The following is a 20,004-nucleotide window of genomic DNA, read 5'->3' as shown; positions in this document are numbered from 1 at the left end:
CAGCCCGAGGGCCTTACTCAATTAATAATTTATCAAAGCGAACAACAGAGTTTGCAGACGATGGTAAACCATCATCCCATGCAACTTTACCCATAACACGAGGAAAGCAATGAGCTAAAGCATGAGCTACACAATTATTAGTACGAGATACATGTAGCCAAATGACCGACTGAAACTTGGAACTACACTCGAGGATGTCTTCGATGGTCAATGCGAATCCACTTCGTCCCGTCTTTCGTTCCTTGAGAGCTTCGATGACTTGCAAGCAATCACTCTCTACTTCAACGTGTTGTATCCCTCGCCTCACGGCCTTCTTCATTCCATCCAACACAGCACACACTTCCGCCATGGGAACCTCCCATTGTTTTTCTCTACCCACAGCCACGCCCCACATCACGTCCCCATTACAATCCCGACACACCTTCCTTCACTCCAGCATCGGCATTAAGCTTGACAAAGCCGTGTCTTGGTACCTTCCACCCATCATTCTCCTTCACCCTCTCTCTCGGCCTCCCCACAGCATCCCTCACTCCCACTCCCTCACTATCCCCCACGCCCTCCAGTAAAACGTCCCTAGCCCTCCTAATCACCAGCTCCGGTTCAACCTCAACATTGTCGAAGATGACTTTGTTTCGGTGTTCCCAAATGGCCCAACATCCAACCATTAGTTTGACACTCTCCGTCACACACAACTCTTGCCAGCAAGCTTCCACCCACTCCTTAACATCGCCCCCTTGTTTCTCCGTGACCACCACCATTCCCAACCCATCCCATACCCAACGAGCCACCCCACAATCCCGGAATAAATGTAAACTTGATTCAATAGAAAACTGACAAAAAGGACAGAAAGAAGACTCACCTCCGATTCGCGACACAATGTTTGCCCTCGTAGCTAATGCTTCGCTACACAGCTGCCAAAAGAAGAGCTTCACGCGAGGCCAAATCGAAAAACTCCAAAGTCTATTCCAGAGCCGCTTCAATCTATTTCCATCCGAACTATCCGTCAAGTCCCCTACTTCACCAGCCAACATCTTATAAGCACTCCGCACCGTATACAACCCGTCACGTTCCAGTCCCCAATACCAGATATCACGCGGTCTATTGGGGCTAATCCGGATATCCCGAATACGTTCTCGCTCAAAGTCCAGAAAGAAATGGGTCAGCTTCCCCTCATCCCACTCATACCCATTCGGCATCAATAAATCCGCGACCTTCATCACCTCATTCCCCGGTCCACATGGTGAAATAACACGTCCAGTATGTGAGCTTGGAATCCACGCGTGACCCCAGACATTCGTGTCCATCCCATCCCCAACTCGCCGTCGAAGTCCCTGCTCCATAACTACGCGTGATTCGAGAATACTACGCCACGTATATCTAGGATTGTGTCCACGCTCAGCTGTCATAAAATTCCCAGCCGGGAAATACTTAGCCTTCATTAGACGGGTCCAAAGGCTATCCGGGTTAGTTATAAGCCGCCAAGCCTATTTACCCAGTAAAGCGAGGTTAAACAGCTGAAAGTCTCGGAATCCCATGCCACCAACACACTTAGGCCGCGCTAATTTCCTCCAAGCAACCCAATGGATACCCCGTTTGTTCTCATCGTGTCCCCACCAGAAACGGGCAATAATCGATCGCAATTCATCACAAAAGTTTACGGGAATTTTGAACACACTCATCACGTAGGTAGGGAGCGAATTGGCCACAACCTTTATGAGAATCTCCTTACCAGCCCTAGACATCATCTTCCCGCGCCACCCTTGTAGACGTTTGCAAAGTTTGTCCCGGATAATATCCGTTATAACTTTTTTAGACCGACCAATCACCGTAGGTAAGCCCAATTACCGAGCTTGCTCCTCGACTTGTACCACACCCAGCCTCGTCGCTATAAGATCACGCCTCCCCCTATCAACCCCACGGCTAAACGACACCGTGGTCTTATCAAGACTCACAAGTTGGCCCGAAGCTCGCTCATACTTTCGCAGAATATCGTTTACTACCGAAGCATCCTCCACCGTAGCTCGTGTAAAAAATATGCTATCATCCGCGAAGAGTAGATGAGAAATAGTAGGGGCCGAACTAGCAATACGGATCCCACGCAACGCATTATCCTCCACAGCCCTCCTGATCAAATTAGACAAAGCTTCAGCGCATAACAGAAATAGATACGGAGACAGAGGATCCCCTTGGCGCAATCCCCTAGCTGGACGAAATTCTTCAGATGGGTAACCATTAATGAGAACTGAGAACGTCACCGTCGATACACACTCCATAACCCGTTCAATCCACCCTTGGTCGAAACCCATAGTGCACAACACTCGGCGTAAAAATACCCACTCCACTCTATCGTAAGCCTTGGCCATATCAAGCTTAATCGCCATGTATCCCTCCCTCTGTCTGCTATTCTTCATGTGATGAAATAATTCAAACGCAGTCATAATATTATCAGAAATCAATCGGCCCGGAGTAAAGGCGCTTTGATTTCCTGATATAATCTCCCCAAGGAACACTTTCAGACGGTTAGCAAGAACTTTGGATACCAGTTTATACGCCACGTTGCACAAACTTATCGGTCTAAAATCACAGATTTTATCAGGCGCCTTCTTCTTCGGGATTAGGACAATATTGGTCTTGTTCAAACCACTCGGGGATATCTCACCACGCAATATGCCGAGGACCATAGACACCACATTAGGACCAATAAATTGCCAATAAGATTGATAAAAAAGGTCATTCATACCGTCGGGACCGGGTGCTTTCAAAGGATGCATCTGGTTAAGAGCCTCCACGATCTCTACTTCGCTATATTCCGCACGCAAACCCCGGTTCATATCAGCTGTGACCCGCCCCTCAAGACCGAGGAGCACCTCGTCGAAATCAGTGGGCTCGGCTGACGAAAATAAGTCCTGAAAGTACGAAATAGCAACTTGTGAGACCTCCTCCTCTCCAGCCCGTTCTCGCCCCTCATCATCTATCAACATACCAATAAAGTTCTTTCTTTTCCTCTCCCCTGCTAATTAAACATACCAATATAAATTGTTTTGAATTATGGTGAATAGTGCGAGTCCTGCGAGATGATTAAAGTGGTTGGATAAAGTAAGGGCAAAACGGTCTTTTGTCATTTTTTTTGCCGGAAATGTAATTTGGTATTAAGTTTGGAAAAATTTGGGAATTTAGGTATAAGTTTTGGAAAAAAGTTATCCTAGGTATAAAATTTGAAAAATGGTATTATACGACGTATAAGTTATCAATTTACCCTTTTAATATAAACAAAAATTTGGTCATGTAATTTTTCATCGTAACATCATTAACAATTCTCATATTAGGAATATTTTTCACCAAAATAAAAAAAAAATATTCGAACATGTTGTTTAATAAACAAGAATTTAGGATTAAAATCTAATCACTAATTTTGATTTTCAATAATAGTAAAATATTTAATTAGCAAATTTTATTATTAAAAATAAGATATGTGGCTAATTGCACATTAAGAGAAATTTATGGAGTTGATTTGCTACATTTATAAGTTAAGGGCTTGATTATACATTTGTACATGGTATCAAACTTATGTGGGTGATTTGCTATATTTCCCCATTAGATAGTTAAACCTCTGTATATAGCTCGCATGGGTTATATACTTATATGGATCTAAACTATTTTACTCTTATACTTATGAGTCAGATGAAAATACAATGAAACACAACAATTTCACAAAATCTCTCATTATAGACGGCACATATCCGTCTACAACTAAAGACAGACCTGTTATAAATAATCGAGAGTTATAGAGACAATAAATAGACCAAAAAGTGTGATCAGCTTTATTCATAGGAGGGGTATATATAGTACAAGAGTACAATGTAATATGGTAACAGAATATCTCCTAAATATATGGTAATATATGGACATCCAAATAATATCTATAGATATTTCATAACACTCCCCCTTGGATGTCCATCATCGGAGGAAAATGCCTCGTTAAAACCCCTACTAGAAAAAACCCTATGGGACAAAAATCTAGTAAAGGAAAAAGAGTACATTAACTTCAAACACGCATAACAAGCTGCCTCACTAAAACCTTTCCATGGAAAACCCAGTGGGACAAAACCATGGCTAAGGAAAAAGAGTACAACGCGTGTCAACTCCCCCTGATGGTTACATAACTTGATAAATCTTGAAATGAACCATGGTTTGACGTAACTTCTCGATCGTTGAATAAAATCCATCGTAGTTGATAAACTTGATATCTTCAAATCCTTGATAATTTCAATCTTCATATTTCTTTAATTCTCACAATCTAGGTGTAGTCATTTGTGATGACTCTTGGATCTTCATTTCAAATAATATTTTCCACAATAGTGATAAGGAACTTCTTGATAGATGACATAACATTAAATGTTAAGAATAACTCATCTTAATAATTATAGCGTATCAATGCGCTTATTGTGCTATCTCGTTAAAAACCTTGCTAGTAAAAACCCATTGGGACAAAAAACCTAGTCGAAGGGAAAATAGTGTAGTCATCATTCCTTAATTCTTTATCGTAAGGAGAATCAATACGATAATTATTGAATAAATAAATCATCCAATACTTTTGAGCGATTTTCTTTGCTAAACCACATATGTATGAATTGGGATTCTCATTCTAGACTTTGACTACATTATTTTGCAATCGTTATGGTACTTCTGGACCATAAACTAATTTCACATGTTTAGAATGAAGCTCATTGAAATCATTATTCTCATATGCTCAAACTTCGGGTTGAGACAATAATATTTTCCCTCAAGTAACTCTACAGGAGTTTGAATATCCCATTTTGGAAATAATCACAATAACCTTTCAATCGTGTCGTAGAGGTTCATAATCATGAGTCGTTCCCAAAACTCAATTGATCAAACATCATCATTTCATGATCATTTATAAGAGGCTCCTTCAGGGAATTTATCCTCGTAGGAGTAAAATATATTTCTCCTTTTAACATTTATCAAAGTATAACAATATTATTAATTATGTGCATGCATATGATATATAAGTAATTCTAAACAACAATAAAAACATGCAATAATGTATAATGTATATATAATAACACTAAGATGCAAATAATAAACTTATTATCTAAAATGCACATGATGATGACTAAAAATGCAAACTGTACAGTTTCTTTTCCAATAATCATAATCTGAATTGACTTCAGATCAATGAATGGACTTCGAGTCCATCAGCTCATTCATAATCATTGATTATGTGTCGACAATAAAATTGGACTTATTTATAAGATCCCCACTATCTAGTCCATTAAATTCCGCGCGCAAATGCATATCGGTTCCTTAAATATATCGATATATAATTTCAACATCTCGTGATATTGTCAGTACTGAATCAGTGATATCTGAATATATTTGGTACCATTTCTTTTCTATATAAGCCATCTATTATCATTCAGATATCTATGCCACTTCTGGGACATCCAACTTTATTTACTCCATAGGAGTACCAACTGCCAAACTTGCCATTTTCTTATTACTAGAAATATGTGAACCGATATGACTCTCACACTATATTTCACATGTGCTTTATTGTTCAATTTTGCAAGAATGTAATTTTTCATTTCATATTTTTCTATGACTAATGTATAGCTCGCTATACCACATATAAGGCTAAACTGTCTATAATTAAATCATAGATTTTAATGTAACATATCACATTTTGATAAGGTGATAAAAGTGGTATCATAATACATCTTCATAACCAAATGAATACCATCATTTCTAATTCCATGAACCTCTACTTGATGTATTTCATATTGAAAACAAACCACTGAACTTCAGGTTCAGTTGGGGATAATTTACTTGTTTGTTTTTACCAGCTTTTCCTTATCATTCCCCCCCTAAGGTGGTAAAAACCATAACCACCTTAGACCTTAATTTCTCATATCACCGATAAGAATTTATATGGGCATTTTTGTACATTAACAAAATCTTTTGGGGAGTAACATATAATGCAGTTGGATTTTAAGTGTGCTGAATCACAATGCCCAATTCGGAGACTAACGATTCCATATAATAATCAAACTGTGATCTCCAATATTAAATATATTCGGTCTTCGTGTAATGTCTTGCCTTTAATAAATTTACACGAGAGAGTTTCAGCACTTATATTTTTCTTAAGATAAACTTCAGGTTTATCAAAACGGGTATAATAAGAACCCGGATGGCCTCACTATGTCACATCTGAATTATTTCATGTCAACTTTCTAAGAATCCGGCCAGATAAATGATGTAACATCTGACATATGACACAATAAGTGTCTCATATAAGTAAGCAAGACTCGTCAATATTCCAATAAGGAATATATTACTCTTTGAGTATTTTCATATGACTTTCATGAAATATTCACGATCACTTTCATGAGATATTTTCATTTCTTTCAATGAACAAATTTGGCCATATCATTAAGCTCAATTAAGGCTTCTTTACTTGGCTCATCAAATGCCACATTATTAGGCTCAATTAAGGCCGCAACATTAGGCTTATCATAACGCCGTATTCTCGATCTCTGCTACAGATAGAGTCTTTATGAGATGTCACATTCACTTCAAAGAATGAATCAAATTTCATATCTCATTATACTGTTCAACTTCAGGTGAACAAGAATCAATTCGCAAATAAATTTGCCTTCATAAAGACCGCTTTAAATTGAACAACGGTTCATATACTCAGTGACGTGGACTTCTGGCCACTTACACTTATACAATATGAATATATTGTACGGATGAGACAATGTTAAATTAGTACACAAAACTTTGAACTTTCCAAAGTCATAATATGGACATATCTCTCATCCCTGTAAAATAAATCTTTTGGAATTTCAAATCCAAAATTATAGGATATGTCCTTTTTCTAAACTTGTTTATTAAATATAAATGGAACTTCAGGTCCAAGCAGTAATATACCCCACTGATTAATTTCACATATACATCATAAAATCGTTATACGTAAATAAAGTTGTCAATAAATATCAACTGCATGCTAATAAGCTTGTTAAGTACAAATTATACTTATGAATATCATGTATACTCCGTAATAGTTTGTATATACAACTATTTATTTACTACAAAACATAAGCTTTATTTCAGCAACCTTTATAAGTTGAATAAGAGAATAAGATCTGATATAAACCTCCAGGTTATCAGATTTGAATAATAAGTAATCGTTGTCAATTTTATTGCCCAGTCGGTTAGGATTCGTGCTGATAACGTGTTATAAATAATAGAGAGTTATAGAGACAATAAATAGACCAAAAAGTGTGATCAGCTTTATTCATAGGAGGGGTATATATAGTACAAGAGTACAATGTAATATGGTAACAGAATATCTCCTAAATATATGGTAATATATGGACATCCAAATAATATCTATAGATATTTCATAACAAGACCAAATATAATACCACATTTTTATTGAGAGAAACAATAAATGGGGTATTAGGGGCAAAAAATATCACCACTTTCAAGCTATTTGACTCATCTTTAGCTATATATCCGTTTATAGCAAAATCAGCTGCAACAATTTATGCTTTTGTGACAAATGAAGATGAAACCGAGGATCCGGACTTAACCAAAAGTCTCAACTCAAACCATTCTAATTCCAATTTCCTTCTTTACCAAAACATCTCTATAAATTATCCGGAGTCCTGTTGCTCACCACTCACCACTCACCACTCACCACTCACCACCGTGCTCAATCCCAACTTTACGATTCGGTAATTTCAATTTAGCATTTTTAATTAAAATTAATCTGAGATTGTACTTCTATTGTTCGTTTCAAGTGTTCTTTTTTATTACTTATTCCGTCTCCATCATTTGCTTAGGTAAACAAATTGTTGGAGGGAGTAGTTTTATAAATAGTTTAGGTAAACAAATTGTTGGATGGGGTAGTTTTATATTACTCTTTCCGTCTCGATCATTTGATTAGAGATTCACATATAAATTGTTGGAGGGAGTAGTTTTAGGTAAACAATTGGAGTGAAGTCCTCAACTCCTCATTATTACTCCGTTTGTCCAAATCATTTGTTTACCTTTAATTAAAATACCGCTCACAAAGAATACAAAAGTAAAAAAATGATTGGGACGGATTAATTGTTCATGTACATGTACAGGCCGCCTTTAAGTGGATGCTTGTGCTGGTGATTTTTAGTCTTAATCGATAATTTAGTTCTCTTGTAATTTCTATAGTTTCTGTTTTATATTATTTTTAGGTAATCACTTGGAAACTATGAAACCCCAAAAGCACAAGTGTTCTTCAGATAGGTTGAGTGAAATGCCCGATGAAGTCCTTGTTCACATTCTTTCCTGTATGCCGACATTTGATGCTGTTAGAACAATGTTGATTCGTCGATTTGGAAATCTTTGGACTTTGGTTCATACTCTTAACTCTTTGACATTGAAGGATTCCTCAATAAGATGGGTTTTGTTGATGGGTTCAACATTTTTGTTCGCAATGTGTTGATGCTTCACAAAAGACCCTCCATTGATAAATTTTATCTTCTTTTAGGGGAGTATTATGAGGACGGAAGAGAGGAGGCTGGTGATGATATGAGAATGTGGTTGAAGTTTGCTTTCGATAAACAAGCAAAGGAAATTAATATCTCTGATGTTTGTTTTGACTTTCCGAATTTCACAAGTCAATCACTTGTTACACTTGAACTCCGTTACTGCGAAATCTTTCTCTAATTTCCAGTGAACTTGGGATCTCTAAAGAAGCTTATACTTTTCCATACCTATATGCGTGAGGAGGCCTTCCAACAATTAATTTGTGGATGCCCTTCTTTACAGGAACTCCATATTGAGCAACTTCCTACAACAAACAAGCTGAGATTTACTGCTCCAAACATCCATAAATTATCTCTTGTTTTTATGGAAGATAATGATTTTGATGATCTAAATTGGTCGTTGGATGTCCCCAATCTTAAAAGTTTGGATTTGGAAATAGGTTGGATACCAGACATAATTGATGTTTCATCTATTCGAGATGTCTACCTCAAAGAATTGGACATTTATGTGGGTGCTGGTGACTATGATGAGAAACAACATAGAAGGTTTAACATATTTTTGGAGAAGTTCTCACGTAGTGAAGTGTTCCAGTTATCACTTAATGCTTCTGAGGTAAGTTCTTGGTCTTTCTTGAAAATAATTTACTGTTTTTTGTTGGTTTATGGTTGATGTTAGCTTCCTCTGATTACTATGAGGTTTAAGTTATTCAGCTAAAATCTTTGATTATGTTGCTTTGAACCAACCTTTTACCTTTTACTAAGTGGCTGAGAAAAAAAAAACATTATATTACTAATATCAATGACCTTCCATTTCAGCCATTCTTCCACTTAGTAGATGATTTGCATCTTTTACAAATCAGATGGAAGCGTGTAGTTTTGGGATTGAAGATACTCTGTCAAGAATGCCTATTGGGCGTCTATCTATTGATGAGAAGTTCAAAAAAATTGGAAGAACTCGATATATATATAGACACAACTTTGTGGGCAATTGCAGATTTGCCTCCTGTAGAGCTTTATCCTTGTGTGATGCCAAAACTGAAGACTGTCACCCTCCATGGCTATGCGAAACCTTGGAAACATCAGCTTCAACTAATAGAATTCTTGCTCAAAAGCGCCACTGTCTTGGAGAAACTTGTAATTGTTTCGAACAAGCCTCACGAGCTGAATTTCGTTATGCGTGTGTCGAGTTTCCAAAGGTCTTCACCAAGTGCCAGAGTACTCTTTCTTTGAGTGGTATGCTTGCTTTTCTCCGCCAGAGTCTATTAGGTTCCGTAATAATAGGTTTCTGTATTGGGTAATTTCCACATGGAATCTGTAGCTTAACTGTTTTGGCTAAATTCCGATGAAATTGTCACGAATCTAGGTATTTCATTTCAGTTGGGTTTTCTTTCAGATTCTTCTGGAATGGAAATCTGTGATGATGTGCGGACATACCTTGATTAATATTCGGAATATTTTGATGGTTTATACGTGTTAAAGTAATATTAGTAGAGGAGGTGAGTGGGAAGCACATGGGGGATGCCCCACCTTGTCCCCTCTCCCTTTTTTGTGAGAGGTCACCAGCAAATACTACGTCACAAGCAAGACTAGCTGATATACCTTGATTAGCCCGTCACAAGTAAGACTAGCTGATATATGGCAAATACTACGTCATCAGCTAGTTAAAAGCAGTTCCGGGGTATCACAGGCTTTGTCTGCACAAGGGTGAAAGAAAGTTGCAGGACAACAGCAAGTAGGGTAAGTACGGAATGTAACTAGTACCTGGTACCTAGTAACAAGGGTAATACTCGCTAGTACCACGGTCAGACAAGGAAGGATGGGAAAACTTACATTTCAGTAGTACTCCCTCCTATTCATTCATTTTGTCCCTCTTTCCTTATCGAAGCTAGTCGGATTTTTGTCCCTCTTTTCTTTTTTGGTAACTTTTGTGTGGTCCAAATTTAATTACATGTGGGGTAGAGTGGAATAGAGTGTTTTGTGTGGTCCAAAATCATTTCCTTAATTCTTGTGCAAAATAGAAGAGGGACAAAATGAATGAATAGGAGGGAGTATAATTTTCCGAAATAATTTAGCATCTAAGATAATAAAAGAATATATGAGTAAAGACCGAACTCAGGGAGAACCTAAGTCAGACTTTTTTAAAGTCGCATTCTTCCTGTGCAGCATGCTCACTTCCTGGAGCAGCAGTGGAAAGGAGCGGAGAAAGTGCCCGACAACCTGAACTGAAGTACCACGAGTGTGGAGGAGGGGTTGAAGTGTGAATTTGTTGAAGACTTGCTTATCTCCTTGATGGTGGATGACATTTATGAACCGAGAAGCGAGAGTATGAATATATCAAAAGATGAAGTTTTTTTTCTTCATCAGGAAATATATCAAAAGACGAAGTTTTCCTTAGAGGAGAATGAGAACATATCCGATATCCCTGTAATGTTATACTGCTCGTTTCTTCAGTTATTGTGATTTCAACGTAAGCCAGAAGGGTCTGAATATATCAAAAGACTGGGTACACTTACGAGTTACGAGCTGTATAAGGCTCTTTCTTTCGATCATGTGCGTGTTTGATCGTACCCTTGAGTTTGCGTGGTTTCTTCCATACATTGTCATTGCTGTTGGATCATAATATGTGGAGTACCGAAGTGGCAGAGTGCTAGACATTTTTCTGAATCTTGGCTTGTTGCCGGCTTGAACCTCGAATATTAAGTTAAAACTCAAATCTATAAAATAATTTGACCCGTGTTGTACGGGCCTAACAGGTCAGTTGAGTGGGGTTCGGATCGGGTTAATTTGGGTTCGGGTTTTTCAAATTTGCAAGAATTTGGGCTGGTTGGGTTGGGCCCGGTCACGGGTCATTTTCGGATTGGTTGTTATCAAGTTAAATTGGATGATAATGGACTGTATACAATAATAAAAATTCGTGACTGGTTGAATAGGTTCGGATGAATTCAGATCTCGGGTTAGATTCAGGTTCACAATTCGGGTGCTGGTCAACGTAGGATAGGGTCGGGTAGGGTTGTTCAAATGGGCCATTTAAATCAGGTCAATTTTATCATATTTATTTATTTCCCTATATAATTCATGCTTTTAATAAATTTATCTAGAGACCGGCCATATAGATCAAAGCACATTTGTGATTCCTTCTTGCCCAAAACATCTACCTCCCGAGTACTCACCACTCGGCACTCACCGTGCTCAATTGTCCCTTTGACAGCCCAACTTTTTGTTAAGGTAATTTCAATTTAGGTTTTTTTATTATTAAAATTAATTTGAGATTCTAGTTCTATGTTCTATTTTTCGTTTCAAGTGTTTTCTCATATCACTCTTTCTTGATCAATCTTCTACGTTTTATACTGTGATGAGTATTTTAATCAAAGTAAATGTTAGAGAAAATGAATAAGTTATATTATCTTACCAATATTATGAGATCTTATGAATAGGCTTATATCTTTGTAGTACTATAAATACGGTACTATTGTAATTGTTTAATACTCCCTCCACACACCTATTTTCACCCCATTTGCTTTATTGCGGTCTCCAAGACGGCACTTTGACCGTTATTTTCGACCTCTATATGTTAATTTTTTTTCTTGAAATTTTTTTTCGTGAAAGCTATCATGAAAATAAGTGTGAATATTTTTATTTTATAATCCAATAATTTTTATTCTCCAAGTTATTTACGGTCAAAGTTCGGAAACTTTGACCTCCCAAAAGCAAATGGGGTGAAAATAGGTGTGTGGAGGGAGTAATACGAACTGCGAACATTATGAATACAGTTGTCTTTACGAACTGTATTGGGACAGAGTGAGTAGTTCTCTTTTAATTTCTATAGATTTTGTTTTGTTTTTGATTTTTAATCAAAATTCAGAAGTTAATCAAACGGTTGCTTTTTTCTATCGACTGTTGCTGGTGATTTTGTGAAAGCTGAATCGGGCTTTGATATTATTATTAGGTAATCACTTGAGAATTATGAAGCGCAAGTGTCCCTATGCAGATGCCGGCCGAGATAGGTTGAGTGAAATGCCAGATGAAGTAATTGTCCACATTCTTTCTTATATGCCCACTCTCGATGCTGTTGAAACAATGTTGATTCGTCCATTTGGAAACCTTTGGACTTTGGTTCATACTCTTAATTTTAATGTTGAAAAATTCCCCAATAGAATGGTTTCGGATGATAAATGGTTTGATGTTGGACGGTTCAACACTTTTGTTCACAATGTGTTGATGATTCACAAAAGACCGACCATTGATAAATTTCATCTTAATTACGAGTGCGAACAAATAGAGGCCGGTGATGATTTATCAATCTTGTTGAAGTTTGCTTTAGATAAACAAGCAAAGGAAATGTATCTTTTCGATGTTTATCCTTACTTCAGTGAAAGGTCCGACTTTCCAAATTTCACGAGTCAGTCCCTTGTTACACTTGAACTCCATGACTGCATTATCTATCGCCGATTCAAAGTGAACCTGGGATCTTTAAAGAAGCTTATACTTTGCCGTACTCGTATGCATGAGGATACATTCCAACAATATATTCGTGGATGCCCTTCCTTACAAGAACTACATATTGTGGAACCTCAAATAATGAAGCTGAGGTTTAGTGCTCCAAACATTCGTAAATTATCTCTGGTTCTTATAGAAAAGAGAAAATCTAACTATCGTTGGTCGTTGGATTTCCCCAATCTTAAATCTTTGGATTTGGAAACAGATAGGATACCAATCGTCATTGATGTTTCTTCTATTCAAGATGTCTACCTCAAAAGGTTGTACGTTGATGCGGGTGATAAGAATGAACTTAGAATGTTTAACATATTTTTGGAGAAGTTTTCACGTAGCAAAGCTTTCCGGTTATCAGCTACTGCTTCGGAGGTAAATTCTTGTTCTTTCTTGAAAATAATTTATGCAGTAATTCTTTTCGATGTTAGCTTCCTATTACTAATATCAGTGTCTTTCTATTTCAGCCATTCCTCCACGCAATAGATGATTGGCATGTTTTACAAATTAGATGGAAGCGTTTTGTTTTCCGATTGCAGATATTCTGTCAAAGCTGTCTCTTTGGCGTCTATCAATTGATGAGAAGTTCAAAACATTTGGAAGAACTTGATATATATACAGACGCAGTTTTGAGTTATACAAGTGTATGCAATATCCCTAATTTATTTTCTGGTCAGGCTTGGAAACATCAGCTTAATCTAGTTGATTTGCCAAAACTGAAGATTGTCACCTTTCATGGTTATGCAAAACCTTGGAAACATCAGCTTCATCTAGTAGAAATGTTCCTCAAAAGCGCGACTATCTTGGAGAAACTGGTATTTGTTCCGAACAAGAGTCAATTAACAGTGACGGAGAAGCTGGACAAGCTGGATTTTGTTATGCATGTCTCGAGCTTCCAGAGGTCTTCACCAAATGCGAGAGTAGTCTTTCTTTTGAGTGGTATGCTTGCTTTTCTCCTCCACACTCTCTATTAGGTTCCGTAATAATAGGCATTGTCTCCACAAGGGTGAAAGAAAGGTGCAGGACATTTTATGATCCTGAGAGGCGAGATCAGGAAATCAATTGCTGAAAGTGTAAGCTTTGGCCTTTGACAGAGGCTAGAGCGAATGAACGGGAATTTGCTTAAGCGTTCCATAGAGAGTGAATGAACATAATTAGAAGATCTTTATATTAGGGTCAACATCTGACCCGTATTGTACGCAATGAACAATTTAATTAATAAATAATATTGAAAATTCAATTCGATATATATGACATTGTATATTACAGTGGTTAATTTTGTAAGAGCTACATATGGTTTTGTCAGCATTCTTTGGGGGCTGCCATGATAATCCTTTCTGGCAGGACATGGGCAATGTCGGGAACTTTATCACAAATCTTGAACCCACCTTACATTTCCGCCCCAGTTGTGAAAGAATCAAGGATGAACGACTGAAAGACGAGATTAGAGTTGTTGGCAATGTCATATCAGCAAGACTAGTGTTTGTTATGAATGTCACACAGTCAGGACATTAGTTATGTAGCAGAAACATGTAGGTAAGGGTGGTTTAGTGGAGCTAAACCCGATTCTATTATTGGTTATTTCTAATTTTACACGGGACAGACCCAAGTTACACCTTGATTGCTCTTGATACACCCCAGTGTGGATCAATACACCCATTACACCCTACAAGTTTGAGATGCACCTTGACTGCTCTTGATACACCCAAGCACCTCCAATTAGGCTTCAAAACTTCAACTCTTCACTTGTAATGGGTTCCGGCCTTCACTCGATATCCAATGTTACCTAGAAATTAAATGCGTGAAATACTACAAAAATCTAGCAGACCATGAGTGAAGTCCATAAACGCAAATTAATCATAGAGCAAGGGTATTTAGCATAGAAATTCATCAAAATTGGGATATGATGAATTAATCATAGAGCAAGTGACATAGCAAACGAAAAGTGGTTGTGCGAGGTCACAAGCAAAACTTACTGCTTCAAGTTTAGGGCTAAGATATGAAATTATAAAAACTGCAGTATTTATTATCAATATTCTCAAAATTTTCAATTCGTGGAAGTTTTTTTTTTTTTTTTTTTTTTTTTTTTTGTTTAAAGGAGCCATCAGGGCGATTTTGATGCTGACGAAGTTTGAACCAAGTGATGTATATCGTCGCTCTTAATTTTATTAACTGGGCCTCGTTTGGTTGCTCACTCAATTCATGGGAATTCCAGAATCCCATGAATTGAGATATTTAGGCCTCGTTTGGTTGACATACTGGAATTAATTTCCCATGATTTTACAAAACACGTGAATTGCCCAAAACTTGTTCGGTTGGCATACGGGAGTTGGATTTATGTGGGAGTTTTCAATTACCTAAGGGGAACTAGGTAATTAAACTCCTTCATAATGGAGGAATTGAGAACCCCTAGAAAAATGCAATTCACGTGATTTTGGGCAAACAAACAATCTCCATTTTTCCAATTCACCCATTTTTAATGGGACAACCAAACAATACTTTAGAGGTTGTTTGGATAACCCCAGTTTTTGTAAGATGGGAGTTTAAAACTCATAGGGGTTTCCAATTCCTACATGATAGGGAAATTTAACTACCTACCCCTTATGGTCATTGGAAATTATTAGGAAAGTTAGAGCATGTTTGGCCTCGATTCTCAAAAACGAGTTTTTGTTTTTCAAGCTTAATTTTTCAAAAGTGTTTTTCAAAAGCAGAAACAACAAATAGTTGCTTCTATTTCTATGGGCAAAAATATGGATTTTTAGCTTTTGAGAATTTTTGTTTTAACTTTTAGAAAATGATGTGTTTCGCCAAAAAGTGTTTTTGAGTCCAAAAACACTTTGACAAATTAGGCCAAACACACACTAAAACTCAAACATGGAAACCCCAAACGGATTATTGTAATTCACGTGAATTTTGATGTAGGAATTAAACTCCCGTGCATCTCTATATACTAAAAGAATAAGAAAAGCTCCAATTTTCCCGCCTAAAACACATTCCCTATTTAGAATCCGTTTCTAAAATGGGCAATTTTTACTAATTATTTAACGGAATAGGTCGATTCCCAAAGTAATTGTCGAAAATGGGTCCACGTAGGCTTGGAATTTACGAAGCTATGGTCAATGGTCAAATCGCCACGGCGCTTGACGACTTACTTCGAAGACATATTTCCGCGACTCCCCTCCCCTTCCCAGTTTCATAGCCCCAAATCAGGAAAAAAAAAAATTTAGGCCAAGTAGCCAGCCCCCATGGCTACTTTAGGCCAAATCGCCAGCCCCCATGGCTACTTGAATCTGAGACATACTCAGCTATTTCGTCAAAATTGGCCCAAACACTGCCCATTCAAGTCGCCAAGGTGCATGGCGACTTTAGGCCAAGTCGCCAGCCCCCATGGCGATTTTATGCTCAATTATCATAACAGCAAAATTTAGGTTTGGTTGCAATTTGGGTATGGTCGCCAACCGAGATGGCGACTTAAATACAAACCTAGGTTCGGGTATGACGTGGACCCATTTTGGGTAATTAATTTTAAAGTCGACCCATTTCGTTAAATAATTAGTCAAAATCGCCCATTTTAGCAAAAAATTCCCCTATTTAGATAATTCCCTATATACTTACTTATGATATAATCCCCTATATACTTTCCTATTTGAGGTGCATAAAATTTGTCTCTAAGTTTTTTGCAATAAAAATTTCGTTAACTTTGTAAGATAAGTCGTATTATAAAAATTAATAAATTGTCAATTTACCATCTATAAATAGTATATTAAAAAATAAAACTCTATAAATACCGTGCATGTATTGCACGGGTTCTATACTAGTTACAAATTAACACATCAATTGAATTCCCGTATCAGCTAAACGAGGCCTAAGTCATTTGACATACATATGCACTTCAGGTCTTTAGTTCATTTGACTAAAATTTCATTCCGTCCATTAAATTTAGTTTAGTTTGGAGAACTTCAGTCCAAAAACCCAGTCCCGGCCCTAGTCCTAGCACTAACCAATTTCCTAAATTCAAAGATGACTTGCGCAAATAAGGGAATTATAAAAATAGGTTAGATATTCTTATCGTGACAATTCAAACAAATTGTTATACGGACTTTAGGTTAGATAAGCTGCAAGCCTCCAACCGTGATATTATTGATTGCCTCGTTAGGATCTCAAACTCAACAACATTTGGTTAATTATTATCCTACTCTTGGAATGGCAGCTTATGGAATTCCATCAGATGCGATCGTCGAGATACTGGTTTGTCTTCCGGTGAAATCACTATTACGGTTCAAAAGCGTATGCAAAGATTGGTATGCTCTCATCAATAGTTCCCTCTTTATTCAACTCCATCATAACAAATCACTTGTATTCAACTTTGGATATAATCATACCCTTTTCTATACCAACAACGTTTCCCTTTGTGTTGTTGATGATATTTATCTCCCCTTGAAACCCATCAAAGTATATTGGCCTAAAGATATCATAAGTGACCGTGAGTTCCTACGTACTGTAGGTTCGTGCCATGGCTTGGTTTGCTTACGCGTTACTAGCCGCACCCATTTAGATGCGAAGGTATTGTGCTTCCTCATATGCAACCCTTCAACTCATACATTCAAATTCAAACCAAACATCCCTTTCTCGGAGTTGAATTGCTTGAGAAGCCATGAATTAACATATGGTTTTGGTTATGATGGTAAACATGATGATTATAAGATCGTTGTCACACGCAAGAGTTGGAAAAAAGATATGGGAGTTGATGTGTATATTTATAGTTTCAAGGCTGATTCATGGAAGTGCGGTACTCGTACTCCGGCTGAAGATTCGTCAAAACTACACAGCCGTGTAGTATGTGCAAACAATATGCTATACTATATGAGTATTGTTTATTCACCCGATGAAGACCATGACTATCGAAATTATAGAATAGCGCGTTTTGATCTTTCCTCCGAAACATGGAGGGACAACTTAAGTTTTCCTTTTGGAGTACAGGATTGGACATATGTTGACCTTGGTTTATTGGATGATTGTTTGTACCTACGTCTTGGTGCAAGTTATTATCGGCCTAACACATGGGTCTTGAAAGGATATAGAGATGAAGAGTCATGGAGCATGCTTCAGTATAATATTCCAGAAAATTTACATGATTATTCTCTTGTTGCGGCTTCAAAGGAAGGACCTCTTCGTTTACTGTTTGTGCGCAAATATTCTGATTATGGGAGCGCCCATCAGCTAGTGTGGTATAATCCATATGATGCCACAATCGAATCCTTGAATCTAGAAAAATCGTCATCGGACTCTTTATTCCGTCATTGTATTACAAGTCTCGTTACAATTCCAGGGAGCTCCTTCAATTATAAAGCGAGTCAGAAACGATAGAGATGAGAATAAAATCATCAATTGTGCTTCTGTTTGCTTTAAATTTTGACCTTTGTTATTTGGATGATAAGCGAACGGGTCGGATTTGTTTACAACATGATCGATAACCGAAATTTCAGAATACAAAGTTAATATACTCCGAGTACGTCTTTGTTGATAGTGATGTAATGCTTTTCTTTGGTCTATGACAGATGTTAGCCTCCCCTGATTACTGGCAAATCTTCTTACTGCTAGTTTTTTTGATTATGTTGCTTTTTACCAATCCGGGATGTTTATAGTTTGGCTTATTCCTATATAATGTCAATGTCTCCATTTCAGCCATTCTTACATTCAGTTCGTCATTTGCATCTTTTACAAATGAGATGGAAGCGTGTAGTTTTGGTATTGCGGGTGTTGTGTCAAAGCTGCCTCTTGGGTTTCTATCAATTGATGAGGAGTTCAAAACACTTGGAAGAACTCATTATACACACAACCACCGAGTTAACTTTATTAAGTAGTGTATTATTGTCTAGTCAACGTTTGCAAGCAAGTACTGGTTGTGTGATGCCAAAGCTGAAGACTATCACCCTCCATGGCTATGCAAAGCCTTGGAAATATCAGCTTCAACTAGTTGAGTTCTTGCTCAAAAGCGCGACTGTCTTGGAGAACATGGTATTTGTTCAGAACAAGCGTCAATTAACAACAAAGGAGAAGTTGGAGAAGCTGGATTTTGTAATGCATGTGTCGAGCTTGCAGAGGTCTTCACCAAAAAGCCAGGGTACTCTTTCGTTGAGTGGTATGTTTATTTTTCTCCACCACACTCAATTATTTAATTATAGGTTTCCGACTTTCCATATTGGTTAATTTATTTCCGCTTGGGAACTGTAGCTTAATTGTTTGTTCCAGTTCACATGAACTTGTCATAAATTTTAGTTAAGGGCTTTCTTTTCAGAATTCTTACGGAACAGAAATCTGTGATGATGTTAAATGGGCTGGTTAGCGTTTGCCATTAACAAACTGCAGAAGATGTGTGTTCAATTGACATTCCCTCTACCCGACATAAAAAATGACACTACGGATCGGATGTTGCAGAGGTGGGGTAGAAGGCGATGGCGAGAACACGTTGACGTAGTACAATCGGGTAGGATTCATAAACTTCAAGTTGAGGGCTAAGATATGAAAGAAGTTGACATCTCCACTCCCAAGTTGAGAACACGATTTTGATGCTGACACGTTTGAACCACGTCATGAGTACCACCGTTCTCATGACTTTACCAACTAAGTTAGTTAACATCTGCACTCTAAGTCTTTAGATCATTTATCTAAAATTTAATTTAGGTCCATTAAATTTAGTTTAATTCAAACACTTTAGTAAAAAAAATCGGCCCCGAGTCATAGCATTACTCAATCTCTTAAAGTCAAAAAGACTTCTGCAATATATGGTATTAGTAAATAAATATTGTATATTTATATTATCCATATATATTTACAATATATAAACTAGCATCACACAAGTGTGAACATATAATATAAACTAAATATGGACAATATAAATATACAATATTTATTTACTAATATATGGGAATTATAAAAATAGGTTGATATTCTTATCATATTG

The 20,004-nt window shown here is 37.3% G+C and overlaps 2 protein-coding genes across 3 annotated transcripts; both read left to right on the top strand.

The window, feature by feature from the left end:
- Positions 1 to 7,602: 7,602 nt before the first annotated feature.
- Positions 7,603 to 10,019, top strand: LOC141642379 (uncharacterized). Of its 2 annotated transcripts, none has more exons than XM_074451160.1 (3): positions 7,603 to 7,763; positions 8,836 to 9,165; positions 9,369 to 10,019. In XM_074451160.1, the coding sequence occupies exons 2-3, from the start codon at positions 8,917 to 8,919 to the stop codon at positions 9,780 to 9,782; spliced, it is 663 nt and encodes a 220-aa protein (XP_074307261.1). In that variant the 5' UTR covers positions 7,603 to 7,763; positions 8,836 to 8,916; the 3' UTR covers positions 9,783 to 10,019. The 2 variants fall into 2 exon arrangements, with proteins under 2 accessions (XP_074307261.1, XP_074307260.1); XM_074451159.1 differs by having other exon boundaries at positions 8,259 to 9,165.
- Positions 10,020 to 11,635: 1,616 nt separating this feature from the next.
- LOC141628634 (F-box protein At4g09920-like) lies at positions 11,636 to 14,220 on the top strand. Its single transcript, XM_074441744.1, has 3 exons — positions 11,636 to 11,777; positions 12,499 to 13,415; positions 13,508 to 14,220. The coding sequence occupies exons 2-3, from the start codon at positions 12,516 to 12,518 to the stop codon at positions 14,012 to 14,014; spliced, it is 1,407 nt and encodes a 468-aa protein (XP_074297845.1). The 5' UTR covers positions 11,636 to 11,777; positions 12,499 to 12,515; the 3' UTR covers positions 14,015 to 14,220.
- The last annotated feature ends 5,784 nt before the right edge of the window (positions 14,221 to 20,004 follow it).

This window comes from Silene latifolia, chromosome 2 (genome assembly GCF_048544455.1).
Source record: "Silene latifolia isolate original U9 population chromosome 2, ASM4854445v1, whole genome shotgun sequence".
In the NCBI taxonomy this organism is placed as follows: domain Eukaryota; kingdom Viridiplantae; phylum Streptophyta; class Magnoliopsida; order Caryophyllales; family Caryophyllaceae; genus Silene; species Silene latifolia.
Note: the sequence above shows the minus strand (reverse complement) of the source record. Positions and strands in the feature narration are given on the sequence as shown.